This window comes from Gigantopelta aegis, chromosome 2 (genome assembly GCF_016097555.1).
Source record: "Gigantopelta aegis isolate Gae_Host chromosome 2, Gae_host_genome, whole genome shotgun sequence".
NCBI classification, from domain to species: Eukaryota; Metazoa; Mollusca; class Gastropoda; order Neomphalida; family Peltospiridae; genus Gigantopelta; species Gigantopelta aegis.
In genome coordinates this window covers 30,554,100-30,569,465 of record NC_054700.1, presented here as the reverse complement: position 1 = coordinate 30,569,465, position 15,366 = coordinate 30,554,100, and the positions used below count along the sequence as shown (strand labels likewise).

The 15,366-nt window shown below is 37.9% G+C and overlaps 2 protein-coding genes across 2 annotated transcripts in view; both read left to right on the top strand.

The window, feature by feature from the left end:
• The window catches only part of LOC121383638 (protein RRNAD1-like), a 40,653-nt gene extending 32,779 nt beyond the window's left edge, over positions 1-7,874 (top strand). The window contains exons 7-10 of the mRNA XM_041513734.1: positions 145-284; positions 3,669-3,801; positions 5,324-5,511; positions 7,674-7,874. Coding sequence (XP_041369668.1) covers positions 145-284; positions 3,669-3,801; positions 5,324-5,511; positions 7,674-7,753 — 541 coding nt within the window. The 3' untranslated portion in view covers positions 7,754-7,874. The remainder of the gene's footprint in view (positions 1-144; positions 285-3,668; positions 3,802-5,323; positions 5,512-7,673) is intronic.
• A 4,335-nt stretch (positions 7,875-12,209) lies between these two features.
• LOC121388179 (circumsporozoite protein-like) lies at positions 12,210-12,755 on the top strand. The gene has a single exon (XM_041519436.1). The coding sequence runs from the start codon at positions 12,210-12,212 to the stop codon at positions 12,753-12,755; it is 546 nt and encodes a 181-aa protein (XP_041375370.1).
• The last annotated feature ends 2,611 nt before the right edge of the window (positions 12,756-15,366 follow it).

Sequence of the window (15,366 nt, the reverse complement as noted above, 5' to 3'; positions counted from 1 at the left end):
ATTTCAGTTTCCAGTATTAAATTTCAGTTTCCAGTGTTAAATTTCAGTTTCCAGTATTAAATTTCAATTTCCAGTGTTAAATTTCATCAGTCATAATGCCTCAGGTACTGAAAAGTTATATTAATTTTCGGTGTTACCTTCCAGCGGTGTAGACGACGCAGTGTGTGACGAGATTGGCTACCCGATGAGCGAGTTTGTTGGCAGTCTTCCTGGTCATCAGCTGTCGTTCGCTGCTCGAGAGCTGGCTTGTCACTTCATCGGCTGCTACTGCCAGAGACTCCGAGGTTGATCAGACTAGAATCAGTTTTGTGTATACACAAAAAACACTAAAATGTTTGTTTTCTTCAACAATGCCACTATCAGGGTTTCTGCAAGAAAGACAGTTTTGAATATGGTGCCATGGAATTGAATATTTACAGTGTATGTGCTGAATGCAAGTGCAGTCAACAGAGGGTTTGGAAGGTCCTCCTCCAGTTAGGAAATGGGTTAGGTTTAGGGTTAGTGTTAAGAAAACCATACAGTAATGAAAGAAAGAAATTTTTTATTTAACAACACTCAACACATTTTATTTACGGTTATATGGCGTCAGACATATGGTTAAGGACCACACAGATTTTGAGAGGAAAAACACTGTCGCCACTACATGGGCTACTCTTTCCGATTAGTAGCAAGGGATCTTTTATTTGCGCTTCCCACAGGCAGGATAGCACAAACCATGGCCTTTGTTGAACCAGTTATGGATCACTGGTCGGTGCAAGTGGTTTACACCTACCCATTGAGCCTTGCGGAGCACTCAGGGTTTGGAGTCGGTATCGGGATTAAAAATCCCATGCCTCGACTGGGATCCGAACCCAGTACCTACCAGCCTGTATACCGATAGCCTAACCACGACGCCACCGAGGCCGGTACATACAGTAATGATAAGAATCATTAATTTTGTCAAAATGTTAACTTAAAAAAATAAAACCTGCAAAACAATTTGGGTATGCTGCCATACCTGTTTTACCCTCTGGCAGAAACCCTGCACTAGAGCACATTGATTTTTTAATCATCAGCTATTCAGGGGTGGGAATTCTCCTTGGATCAGCTGTTTTCCTCTCGTGGAACATTGCGTTTTCTCGCATTTTAATCGTCCTTTCCTCCAAAATGTGTCAGATGGCACAGATTTTAACCTAGGATTTCAAACATTTCTGGGACCCCTCTAGATTTCTTCTTTTTTACAGTTCACCAATTCCCACCCCTGTCTATTGGATGTGAAACATTTGGTAATTTTGACATATCATCTTAGAGAGGAAACCTGCCACATTTTTTCATTAAGAGCAAGTGATCTTTTTCTATGCACCATCCCATAGACAGGATATCACATACCACAGCATTTGATAGACCAGTTGTAAATTTGAGATTGTATTTGTATTTCTTTCTTTTTTTTAATGTATGTAAATATTGAGTAATTTGCCTTGTGTTTGTCTTGGAAGGCTCACCTCAAGTAATAAGTATGTTGTAGGATTGAATCCTCACAGTGGACCCGCTGGCTTTTTCCCATCCCAATCAGTGTCCCACAACTGGTATATCAAAGGCTGTGGTATGTGCTGACAGCCTGTCTTGTCTGGAAAAGTGCATATAAAAAATCCCTTTTTTTTTTTTTTTTTTATTATTATTATTTTTTTTTTTTGCAAGGTAAATTCCTTGCTGATAGTACCTGAGGGTAAATGTTCGGGTTTCCTCCTCATGTTGTTTTTCAGATAACATGTTATTGTTTTTCAGATAACATGTTATTGTTTTTCAGATAACATGTTATTGTTTTTCATTTATGTTTCAGTAAGGGGTGGGATGTAGCCAAGTGGTAAAGCGCTTGCTTAATGTCTGGTCGGTTTAGGATCGATCCCCATTGGTGGGCCCATTGGGCTATCTCTCGTTTCAGCCAGTGTGCCACGACTGGTATATCAAAGGCCATGGTATGTGCTATCCTGTCTGTGGTGTGGTGCATATAAAAGATCCCTTGCTACTGATGGAAAAATTTGGCGGGTTTCCTCTCTAAGACTATAATGTCAGAATTACCAAATGTTTGACATCCAAAAGCTGATGATTAATAAATCAATTTGCTCTAGTGGTGTCATTAAAACAAAACCAACAAACAGACTATGTTTCAGTAAAGTATTGTATCTTGTTCTGTTGTGTATTGTATGAATGAGGAAAACATTTGTCAATTTGGCGCTAAAGTATTGTGATCATAATGGTCACCTCTTTGTTTGTGGCCACTAATTTTCCTCTGATTTAAACATAATTGATCATAACTGATGATTTCAACTTGCTCTAATTTGTTTTATTCTGCAATTAGTAAGAAAATATTAGAAACTTCATTTTGTTAGGTATATCACTGTTTGTAAAAACAAAGCATTTTATTTATTTCATTTCAACTTATTTCCATGCTTATATCCAATTAAGGTTCAAGCTTGCTGTCCTGGGCACACACCTCAGCTATCTGGGCTGTCTGTAAAGGACGGAGAGTTAATTGTTAGTGAAAGAAAAGAGGGTGTAGTGATCTTACACCTACCCATAATGGCATTGAGTCGTTAAAACTTGCTCTGGGTGGGAACCGGTACCGGGCTGCAAACCCTGTACCTACCAGCCTTATGTCTGATGACTTAACCAAGATACCACCGAGGCCGGTGACAAAGCAAGTTGTGGTGTTCTTTGTTATGGTTACGTATTGAATGCTAAACAGTATTTACACTGCCTTTATAAAAACAAAAATAGGCGTATAATTTTATCGGCAAGTGATGTTGTTTTATTTTTGGAAGATAGAATAAAAGAACTACTGAACAATGTAATGTTATCCCACATTTAGGAATTACTGTCAGATATTTGACATTTTGAAATCTTTTTAAAATGATATTTTTACTGTGATCGGTTTACCAAAACAAATGTTCCCAGTTCAATCGGTTGAATGACAGACCGTAACAATGACCACAAGGAGATGTTTCTTCATACATACAATGAGACATACGTTAACTTTCCATAGCCTAACTTTCCATAACCTACAGATTACCGTCTTATGTTTTCACATAACCTGCTTTTAGGTTACAGACAATTTTCTTAAGTCCAATCCTGTTGTTCATCATCAGTTGGTTGCCTAAAAACAATTTGTTTCATAAGCTGGCTTTATTTGATCATTTTAAATGATATTAGAAATATTTTAGCCTAATATGTTAGACCTTTTCCGGTAGACACATCAAGTACCTATAGGCATGTGCTGATACCTGTTCAGAATAATATTTAAAAAAAAAAAATGCTTTTTTTTTTTTTGCCAGGATTGATCCCCGTCGGTGGACCCATTGGGCTATTTCTCGTTCCAGCCAGTGCTCCACAACTGGTGTAACAAAGGCTGTGGTATGTACTATCCTGTCTGTGGGATGGTGCATATAAAAAATCCCTTGCTGCTAATCGGAAAGAGTAGCCCATGAAGTGGCGACAGCAGGTTTCCTCTCTCAATATCTGTGTGGTCCATAACCATATGTCTGATGCCATATAACCGTAAATAAAATGTGTTGAGTGCGTTGTTAAATAAAACATTTCCTTCCTTCCTTTTCCGGTAGACACATTAAGTACCTGTAGGCATGTGCTGATACCTGTTCAAAATAATATTTTTTTTTTTTTTTCTGGGGCAGATAACTCTGATCATCTGAAGATCCATGGTTATCGAGCAGCTGTTCAGCTCATTATTCTCGGAATGAGGCCAGACTTCCGACATGGAGAGGCAAGATGTACAGTGAAGAATGCTACTCAGATGAAATTTGAGAAGTGGGTAAACATTAAAAAAAACAATTATCTGTTTATTTGTAATTCGGGTTATTCAAAAAAAAAAAAGAAAAAAAAAAAAGGTTTTGTCTTTGTACAAATAATTCTTCTGACAACTATCAGATCACATAATAATAATAATAATGGTAATTATCATTATAATAATTAATGTACTGTGAAACCTCTCAAAACCGAACCCTCGGTAAATCGGAATTCCCTCAAAACCGGACGTTTTTCATGGTCCCTTTTTGCAGAAGACAACCTCTGTAAACTGGATACCTCTTAAAACCAGACTTTTTACTTGGTCCCGAGCATCTCCGGTTTAGTGGAGTTACACTGTATTTTTCTTTCAACTTTCATGCAGTTAAAGGATCACACTTATGTGATAGAAGCAGGTTTCTTCTCTATCACTACTGTCTGATATTTTCCATGTCTTTGGCACCTGACGTCTCAACCATTTTGTTAACAACTGCGATAAATTACTCTCCTACCTTTAATGACCGTTAGATTTTCTCCACTTTTGTCCAAACATAAATCATGAAAAAACCCATTACAGTGACACAGATTCCACATACGGGACTGTAACGACTTCGCTGAAGTAGCATTATTGCAAAATACATTCAATTTTTCACTGTCTGCCATTTTTTTTTTCGTGGAATAGTCTTCAAGAGGGGTGGAAGCCTGCTAAGTATGTGATGTAATTAATCTGACATTATAATGAGTGTGTTATACCTTAGTGCATGTCATGACATTGTTAGATTACCGTAGAATTTGGGGGAAATCTAACAGTAATTAAAGGGACATTCCTGAGTTTTCTGCAATTTTTAAGATGTTATTGACTAACAGAGACTTTTTTATTGATTGTAATTATATATCAAATATATTTTTCTGCATAAAATATTAGTGACTGTATATTAAATGTGTTTCTGATCGTTCTAATATTTGCACTAGGTAAAATTTCATTTATGTACAAAATTATTTGAAGACAAAATCCAGTTTGGGCTTCTTACAAATATTATGATGACCAGAAACACATTGAATATACAGACACTAATATTCTAAACAAGAAAATATATTTAATATGTAAGTTTAATCACAGAAATATTTTATTAGTCGGAAACATCTTACAATGCAGCAAACTCAGGAATGTCCCTTTAACAATTTGGATCAGACTTTAATAACTGTTGACAATGATGATGAGGGACGGGACATAGCCCAGTGGTACAGCGCACGCTTGATGCACCATCGATCTAGGATCGATTCTCGTCAGTGGGCCCATTGGGCTATTTCTCGTTCAAGCCAGTGCTCCACAACTGGTGTAACAAAAGCTGTGGTATGTACCATCCTGTCTGTTGGATGGTGCATGTAAAAGATCCCTTGCTGCTAATAAAAAAAAGTAACTCGTGAAGTGGCAACAGTGGGTTTCCTCTCTCAATATCTGTGTGGTCCTCAACCATATGTCCGACATCATATAACCATAAATAAAATGTGTTGAGTGCGTCATTTTCTTTTTCCTTCCTTTTAGGTATGCTGAGTGCATATCCGATAAAGTGGGCCTTGGCCACGACATTCCCGATGACTTGTTGAAGAGAGCTCAGAGCTGTGTCACCCATTGGAAGGATGTTGTAGCATTCTATGTGATTCGGCTGTCTCTCGCACCACTCATCGAAACACTCATACTCTTGGACAGGATGGTGTACCTGTATGAAAAAGGTGTGTAAAACTACAATATGCAGAGCCCTTGGCTAGTGGTTTTTAAGTTCGGGCTAGTGAGAAACGCAAAACCACTAGCCCGCAGGGCTAGTGGTTTCCACCTCCCTCCTTATCGCTCGATCAAGTTTTTTTTTTTTTTTTTTTTCTCTCGGCTGAAATTTCGTTTAATAAATTTGATTGTGATGTTTGTCATCGAATAATATCAACAACGCAATCAGTATATAATAATAATCCACTTGAACTAGGTCTGCAAACTGCAGTAACATGCTATCTCTACATCGCCACTGTTACAGCATGCATTGTTTATTTTTCCCTTTCAAGTTTCTGGCACAGGAAATAAGTCTAATGACATGCGTGTTTTGATTGGTTGGACACGTCACATGGTAGTTAATCTCGCACATATGTTTTAGGAACTTGGAAATCACCAATTGCGACGACAGGTTAATCTCAATCAAGTAAACCCCAGTCATACTTTGAATTTCAGTTTGTTTTATTTACCTATTGTTTTCTAATTTAACACTTCGCTGACATGTGGTTATCGGCAATCAGGAAAACAATTTACTTTAATGGTAACCGCACATGCAATGACTCTGCTTGGCCTATTACATGTATCGGTCTGGATAATGCGTCACAGCTGCCGATACAAGATGATACCTTTTTTGTTCATCAATTAACAACGGATTGGATGTTGCCGTTATATTCTTTTGATATCAGTCTGACACGGGATAATGCCCTGTATTTGAGCAATTGGCATCACCGTTCCTGGTGACATAAATAGTAGGGCCCTAAATGTATAACCCACTACCGAATACACTGAACCATCTATTACCGTGTGTCACACTGTCGTACCCTCATTTAAATTTTAGATATCAACCATGAGTTTGCTCAATTATTTTTCCCCGGAGGGAGGGCAAAAGCGAAAACGGAACAATGACAATGGATCACACTTGACAAAAAAACAAACGTACAACACGACAAAAAACTGAAAGTTACAACATGATTTAAGTGTTTGTTTTATTTTACTGTTATACTCGAAAATGTGTTATGTTGCAAAAATTATATAAAAATCCAACTATAATTGATCAGGAATTTGGGCTAGTGCTTTATCTTGGTGGGCTAGTGGTTTTCACAAACCCACTAGCCCTGTGGCTAGTGACTTTTAAAAATATTTGTCATACTCTGCAATATGGTACACATTTTTTAATGTCTTGATACCGGCCTTGGTGGCGTCATGGTTAAGCCATTAGCCATAAGGCTAGTAGGTACAGGGTTCACAGCCCGGCACCAGCTCCCACCCAGAGTGAGTTTTAACAATATTTTAGAGCTAATCCTGTATTTGTGAAGTTATTCCTGTATTTGTGAAGTTAAATAAGGATAATGCTGTATTTGTGGACGGTTTTAGAAATAATCCTGCCTATCGATGACATCACATTGTGTTACATCGCACTTGGTGTTCTAGTGGGACGTATCACTTTGATATGTACCAAGATATTTTTAACCATATGGGTAATAATTTGGTATATTAACCCATTTAATACACCTATTGCTCTCAATGGGTGATTTGTTTACAAGCCAACAAGACCTGTACACCTATAAGCATAACATTTTGATAAGATTTTGTTTTAAGTGCATGATGTCAAATGACATTTGTGCCAATCATGATGACTGCATATTACCGATGGAGGCAACTTTAGAACTGTAATTTACTAAGTAATAAATTAAAATATTATTTTAGAAATAGAATTTGCTACTCTTGTTTTTGCAATATGTAAAATATCACCCGTGTCTTGTTAATCGGTATTGGTCTTGACAGAACTTCGACAAAGACCCTCGTTCCAGCCAGTGCACCACGACTGGTATATCAAAGGCTGTGGTATGTGCCATCCTGTCTGTGGGATAGTGCATATAAAAGATCCCTTGCTGCTAATCAAAAAGAGTAGCCCTGAAGTGGCGATAGCGGGTTTCCTCTCAATATCTGTGTGGTCCTTAACCATATGTCCGACGCCATATAACCGTAAATAAAATGTGTTGAGTGCGTTGTTAAATAAAACATTTCCTTTCGACAAAGACGGTTTTAGGCCAGTTAACACAGACTCCATATTAAAACACATTTGTGACGAATCCTCTGTATACTATAACAATCACATTTTTATCTTTTTCAGGTATTTCCAGTACACTGGTTCCCATCTTTGAGCCTCGCCTCTCGCCTAGAAATTATGTTCTTCTTGCCAGCAAGCTGTGACTGTAGGACACTTTACATGGAGATTATGGTCAAAACTGATACATTTTTTAAACAAACACATCATTTATAAAGCTATTGTCTGTGTTCCTGAATTTAAGTTGAAATAAAAATGTATATACAACAGTACTTGGCAACTTTATTCGGTTCCTGTTTGCCCAATAAACAGCCAAAATGCATGGTAAATCAGTTACTTTTTAAAGCTGATTAATGTTTTCCCCACGTTTTAATTAAAATTGACCATGGCTTCAAACTGGTGAATGATTGCAAGTATCGTACATACAACAAATTCCTACTGATCAATGTATGCGTTGTAGTGGATGAGAGAGACAGAAAGCGAGGGAGGAAGGGAGAGACCGAGGGAGGGGGAGAACCTTTGACTTTAATCCTAGAGACTGAGGAAGGGAGAGGGACAGAGAGGGGGAGGGGAACCGTTGACTTTCATCCCAGAGAGAAAGTGAGGGAGAGAGATTGAGGGAGGGGGAGAACCTTTGACTTTAATCCTAGAGACCGAGGAAGGGAGAGGGACAGAGGGAGGGGGAGGGGAACAGTTGACTTTATCTCAGAGGGATAGAGATCGAGGGAGGAGGAGAACCTTTGACTTTAATCCCAGAGACCAAGGGAGGGGGAGAGACATCCCAAAGAGAAAGTGAGGGAGGGGGAACCTTGGACTTTCATACCAGAGAGAAAGCAAGGGTGAGGGGGGGGGGAACCTTTGTCTTTCATCCTAGATGTTCGCATGTCATTGCATAAACCAATTCTCCAGCATTCAAGAACATCTACATTGGTTATCCGGACATCTTCCATGAAAGAGTGTGCGACTAGTAAGAAGGTTGTGGGGGACAATAGATGATTGCACAGCGAGGTTTAGTATTATAAGAGCCAGTAGCAATTTCTTTCAACTGGCCACCACAATTTTGAAGTTAGTTTCAACCCTGTTATATGGAACACGGCAAAGAAAGTAACCCCAAATCAGGCAAGGGGGGTGCTGAATCGAAGTTATTATTGGTAGTAAATCTTAAGGCAGAGATGAATTTTACTTGTAAAATGCAGGAAATTGCATTTCAGGAAATCTAGTTCTCAAAATGTTATGGGGAAGCATACCCCCCGAACTCCCTAGAAACTTCGCTTTGCTTCCGTGATTCCTGCAAATAATAGGAGAGACAAGATGGACCTTATTGAAGCCTCCGGTCCATCAGATATAGAATGTGAGGGATAGAGATACGGTCTTACTACACAGTTCACTTCCGTGTGAGAGTTCACTCGTCATGGTCCACTATAGTTTCTAATTGTGAGATATGTTGTGGTTCATACATGTATATTCACTTCTAATTGGAGAAGAATTAAAACAACTGGTCTTTTGCCAATGTTATTTTTGTAATTTTGTGCATCGACCTTTTGGGACATGGGTGTACAGCGGAAGAGCTGGTGTGTGTGAATGGGTTCCTGAACCAGCTGTTTGGACCAGTACTACAGCCCGATGCAGTCATGTAGCTAAACAACAGAGGGAAATGTTCTCAATTTTGGACTGAAAATAAATGCTTCTTTTTGCAATGGAAAAAGAAAGAAAGAAATGTTTTAACGACGCACTCAACACATTTTATTTACGGTTATATGGCGTCAGACATATGGTCAAGGACCAACAGATTTTGAGAGAAAACCTGCTGTCGCCACTTCATGGGCTACTCTTCCGATTAGCACCAAGGGATCTTTTATTTGCGCTTCCCACAGGCAGGATAGCACAAACCATGGCCTTTGTTGAACCAGTTATGGATCACTGGTCGGTGCAAGTGGTTTATACCTACCCATTGAGCCTTGCACTCACTCAGGGGTTGGAGTCGGTATCTGGATTAAAAATCCCATGCCTCAACTGGGATCCGAACCCAGTATCTACCAGCCTGTAGACCGATGGCCTAACCCTTTTTGCAATGGTGTATGTTGTTAGTGCCAACGAGAACCTGATCTATTTCCAATCTTCATTTGATGTTGGCCAATTTAACATGCATGTCAATGGCAGATGACATCTGTGTAGTGAGACCTCACAGGTTTGATGTATAAACTTGAAGAAAAAACAACACTTTGAATTTTAAATAATATATTCAGCTTTGCCACAGTGGATATATGTTGACATTGTCATTATGCAAATACACATTCTCTTGTTCAAAACACTTTGTAATCTTTTAATTCCTGTACAAAAATACAATATACAAATGCGTATATAGAGATTTATTATGATACCATTGCGTAGATTTTATAATAAAGTTTTACATAATAATGAAAAACGGATAATTTAATATATTACATAATCATATTAAAATAATATCCTCTTGTGTGTATTTGGAAGGTACTTCCCTGAAAGCAGGTGGAATGTTTAAAAAAAATTTTTTAAATTAATATCTCAGTTGACATGACAACTGATTAAACTACATGGAAACAAACTTCCATTCTATAACAAAAAATATTAGAAAAAGACTTCTTTCAAATGTAATACTAGTAAACTTAATATCTTCTTTCAAATGTGGTAATACCATTTTTAAAATTTTGTTTTACAGAAATTTGATGAGAAAGATTATTTTGATTATATCTCTTTCCAATCTAATTAAAATTAGCTCCACTATTACATGTGGATCTAAAGACAGCCAGTTGGCTGTCTTTAGATCCACATGTAATAGTGGAGCTAATTTTAATTAGATTGATCTCTTTCCAATTTACTTTGGGGTTAGGAGGGACATTATTTCTTAAGACTTAGGAGGGATGTTATTGTTTAGACTATCAATAACTGTAAACCGACTCAATAACTGTAAGTCTACACAACAGACAAATAGAAAGATATTTTTGGGTTTTGCTACTTTGCATTTTGGGCGGGATGTAGCCCAGTGGTAAAAGTGCTTGGCTTATCGATGCACTGTCAGTCTGGGATTGATCCCCGTTAGTGGGCTCATTGGACTATTTCTCATTCCATCCACACTGTGGTATGTGCTATCCTGTCTGTGGGATGATGCATATACAATACCCCTTGCTACTAATGGAAAAAAAATGTAGCAGGTTTCCTCTCTAAGACTATATGTCAGAATTACTAAAATGCTTGACATACAATAGCTGATGATTAATAAATCAATGTGCTCTAGTGGTGTCGTTAAACAAAACAAACTTTCATCTTGTTATCTGCATATACATGTAGGTCAGGTGTTGGTTTGAACCAACACAAAATTATTAACTGAAAATTAAAAAAAAGTTTTTGTTTAACAACACCACTAGAGCACACTGATTTATTACTCATCGGCTATTGGGGGATCTGTTTTATTCACTATCCCACAGGCAGGATAGCACATATCATGACCTTTGATTTACCAGTCATGATGCACCGGCTAAAACGAGAAATAGCCCTATGGGTCCACTGACAGGGATCGATCCTAGACCAACCGCGCATCAGGCGAGGGTTCTGATTGAAAATGTGCTGGGGTGTACATTCAGACAGTTTCACATGTAGGACAGCCATTGTTGGAATTATCGAGAAATATATTAAAGAATAATAAGATGCAGTTATAAGGAATAGTAAGCAAACCTACATTTTGTTTTATAATATTAATGGTACACATTCAAAATCTGACAACAATAATATAAAAATGTTCTTGAAAAAAAAAAAAAATTAAACATAAATTTGTTATTAATGTTTCAGACCCTAGTTACAACCCGTAAAAATGGACACCAAGTTTGGTTAATCTGCTAACCTGTGACGTATCTGGATAAAGTACACTAAGTTGAAACGAGTCTGGGACACAGAAATGGGGAAATACCCTCAGGCTCTAAATATAGACTAAACAATACCGGTTACATGTACTCTCCAAAATCATGAAAAATTTATTTTACAGTATTGCAATAAAATAGAATAGAATAAATGTTTAACGACACCCCAGCATGAATAGGGCATTACAAAAAGGTCTCTAATAGAGAAAAATAGTAGTGTTTAAGAACTACAGTGTGTCACTTTAAAAATATATACCGGTATACAAGACTTCTGTCTGCATTTTTATGGATACTTTGGGTCGAAATTACAAAGCCTGTTTATGTCTTACACACGTGTAACTACATACATTTACAGTGCTTAAACACCCACGTTTATGAAAAACAGGCTTAAACACCTGTTTAGGTCTTACACATGTGTAACTACATACATTTACAATGCTTAAACACCTGCATTCAAGAAAAACAGGCTTCGTAAATTTGGCCCTATATCTTTAACAAGTGAGATACAAAACACCTGCAATACCATTTGGTGCCTTAGCTTTACTACATATTCTAAAGACAACTGCATGAACAAACTAAGGGAGAAACTAATGACATGGAAAACACACGATGTCCAATGTGTAATATATCACAAACCTCATATGTAAATATGTAAGAAAATATATAGACCTAGTTCAAGGTTGAGCATATTTACAGTAATATATAGTTATACATGGCAAGACAATTAACACTAGAGTTGTGTAATTACACGAGAAAGGTTCCTTCCAATGTAGAAATCCCACCCACTCCCAACTCGCAGTATCCTTCCAATGTAGAAATCCCACCCACTCCCAACTCGCAGTATCCTTCCAATGTTGAAATCCCACCCACTCCCAACTCACAGTATCCTTCAAATGTAGAAATCCCACCCACTCCCAACTCGCAGTATCCTTCAAATGTTGAAATCCCACCCACTCCCAACTCACAGTATCCTTCAAATGTAGAAATCCCACCCACTCCCAACTCGCAGTATCATTCAAATGCTGAAATCCCACCCACTCCCAACTCACAGTATCCTTTATATGTAGAAATCCCACCCACTCCCAACTCACAGTATCCTTCCAATGTAGAAATCCCACCCACTCCCACCTCACAGTATCCTTCCAATGTAGAAATCCCACCCACTCCCAACTCGCAGTATCCTTCAAATGTAGAAATCCCACCCACTCCCAACTCGCAGTATCCTTCCAATGTAGAAATCCCACCCACTCCCAACTGACAGTATCCTTCAAATGTAGAAATCCCACCCACTCCCAACTCACAGTATCCTTCCAATGTAGAAATCCCACAAACTCCCAACTCACAGTATCTTTCAAATGTAGAAATCCCACCCACTCCCAACTCACAGTAGCCCCCACTTGGCAGAAACTCATTTTCACTTCAGTCTATTAATATACAAACATCAAAGTATACTGTGATGAAAAACAGGTTGGGTAGACATTTTATTTGAATAGATGACCGTTACCATCAGAAAGACCAATACCAGTGTTTCTGCCAGAGGGTAAAGGGGTATGGCGCCATACCCAAAGTTTTGGCAGATTTTATTTTTTTAAGTTAACCTTTTGATAAAATTAATGACTCTTTATCATTACTGTATGATTTTCTCAACTCTAACCCTAAACTTAACCCATTCTCTTTCTGGGGGAGCCCCCCCCCCCCCCCCCCCATACCCCATTGACTGTGGTTGCATTCAATTCCATAGCACCACACCCAAAAATTTCTTTCTAGTAGAAACCTGAATATTCAAACCTGCAATCTTTACTGTAAAATGTCCTCCCATAATGCATCTAGGTCACATGTAAATTCAGTTTCAGTGCCAAATTGATGGACTGACATACATGATAATTATGTTAATATATTAATATTTCTAAGTCTGATGGTGTATTCATTTACATATTCTACTATGATTATCATATTCTCTCACAGTTTACCTGCTCAACATCCAACTACTAGTATACACCAGAAGAAAATAATTTGTGTGATGCCAGGCCTGATGCTTATACAACTTTTACAGTCTAACCTCGAGACTTGTAAGAGTCTGAGACAGTGACATCAAAAAACAAGAAGAAATGTTTTATTTAACGATGCACTCAACACATTGTATTTACGGTTATATGGCGTCAGACATATGGTTATGGACCACACAGATATTGAGAGAGCAAACCCTCTGTCGCCACTGCATGGACTACTCTTTTCAATTAGCATCAAGGGATCTTTTATATGCACCATCCCACAGATAGTGTAGTACATACCACAGTGTTTGATATACCAGTCTTGGTGCACTGGATGGAACGAGAAATAGCCCGATGGGGATCGATCCCACACAGACCATGCATTGAGCGAGCGCTGTACTACTGGACTACGTCTTACCCCTAAAAATATTATCAGTGACATGGCAACACCATACAAATTGTATGTGTGTGACGTCATTAGAGATTGAGTCTGGCCCAGATCTCTATGTTTTTTTTAACTTGTAGTAAATTCCATAGCATGAAAAAAGGTGTTCCCTGTGGGACGGACTATAAAACTGTTTATTGTAATTAGCTTGGTTAATTCTTATAGTTGATTAATTATATGTAATTTAACGAAATGTTAATAAGAAAGGCACATGTATAAGCATCAAACATGGGGATATCTATCTATCAAGTTTACAACTCAGGTGACCATATTTGCCAGTTTCTCAAAGTTGTATATTTGTCTGAGTGATCATATCAAGAAAATGTTTGTCCTGACTGTTTTCAGTTATTGCTAGAGACAATTCATAGATCTTCCTCATTAATAAATCTTTCAATATAAATTCTACAATATACGTATTCTATAAAAATATTTCTCCCATTCCTAGCTATGCAAGACAGGCCCATTCCATGACGTCAGCCCAAACGGAATAAATCTTTCATGTACAGGCTTTGTCATCATTGCGATTAACATGGGGAGTATTAAATCGTTGGTAATATATGATATCATATCACTGCGAGTTGGTTAGTTTTAGATCAATATTTTGTTATTAAAACCTTCATTATAAAAACTGTCTTGTTAATTTGTAGTGTTAAATTACATTTAACACATGAAATAAATGCGGCAAATATAATAGTGTAGTTTACTTATGATAAAATGGTCAAATAAAGAAGTTACTTTTTCAGCCATCTTTGTTTGTTCGTGTGAAATAATGGTTTATCTATCGAATGGGTGGGAGGAAAAGACTCCATCATATGTGGTCATGTGGGATAGAAAACATACACCCTCGGTGGTGGAAATTTCAACCCTGGGACTCTGCAAGCCTTGTCCTAGGTCGAAATTTCCACCACCTCGGGTGTACTTTTTCTATCCCTCATATTATGATGGAGTCTATTAATCCTTTATGACAGACACATTTAGCTCTAAGGTTTTACAACTGACACGGGTTTATGTCTTACATACATGCAACAACATTCATTTACAGTGCTTAAACATCCGTGTTTCTGGAAAACGGTCATTGTAAATTCGACCACTAGAGTTGAACTGTTGTGTTAAAACTACACACCGGTCTCATTCACAGCCTGGTACACTCTCTTCCCAAACAAGAGGGGATATTTCTACAACTGGAAGCTCGAATGACATTTAAAACACACATGCAGTATTTAACATAGCAGTGAATTCAACAGTTAAAACATTGTTCTCCTATGCCACCGAATGGTGAGCATGCATGAGTATTAAAAATCTCTTCTGTTATACACAGTAAAGTACACTTACAACAAACATGTTTAGAACAACCTACTGCATACAATGAACTGATCGTAAAGTCACCGTTTTATCTCCTAACAACCCCTGCAATTAAGAAAATTTCCACGGCA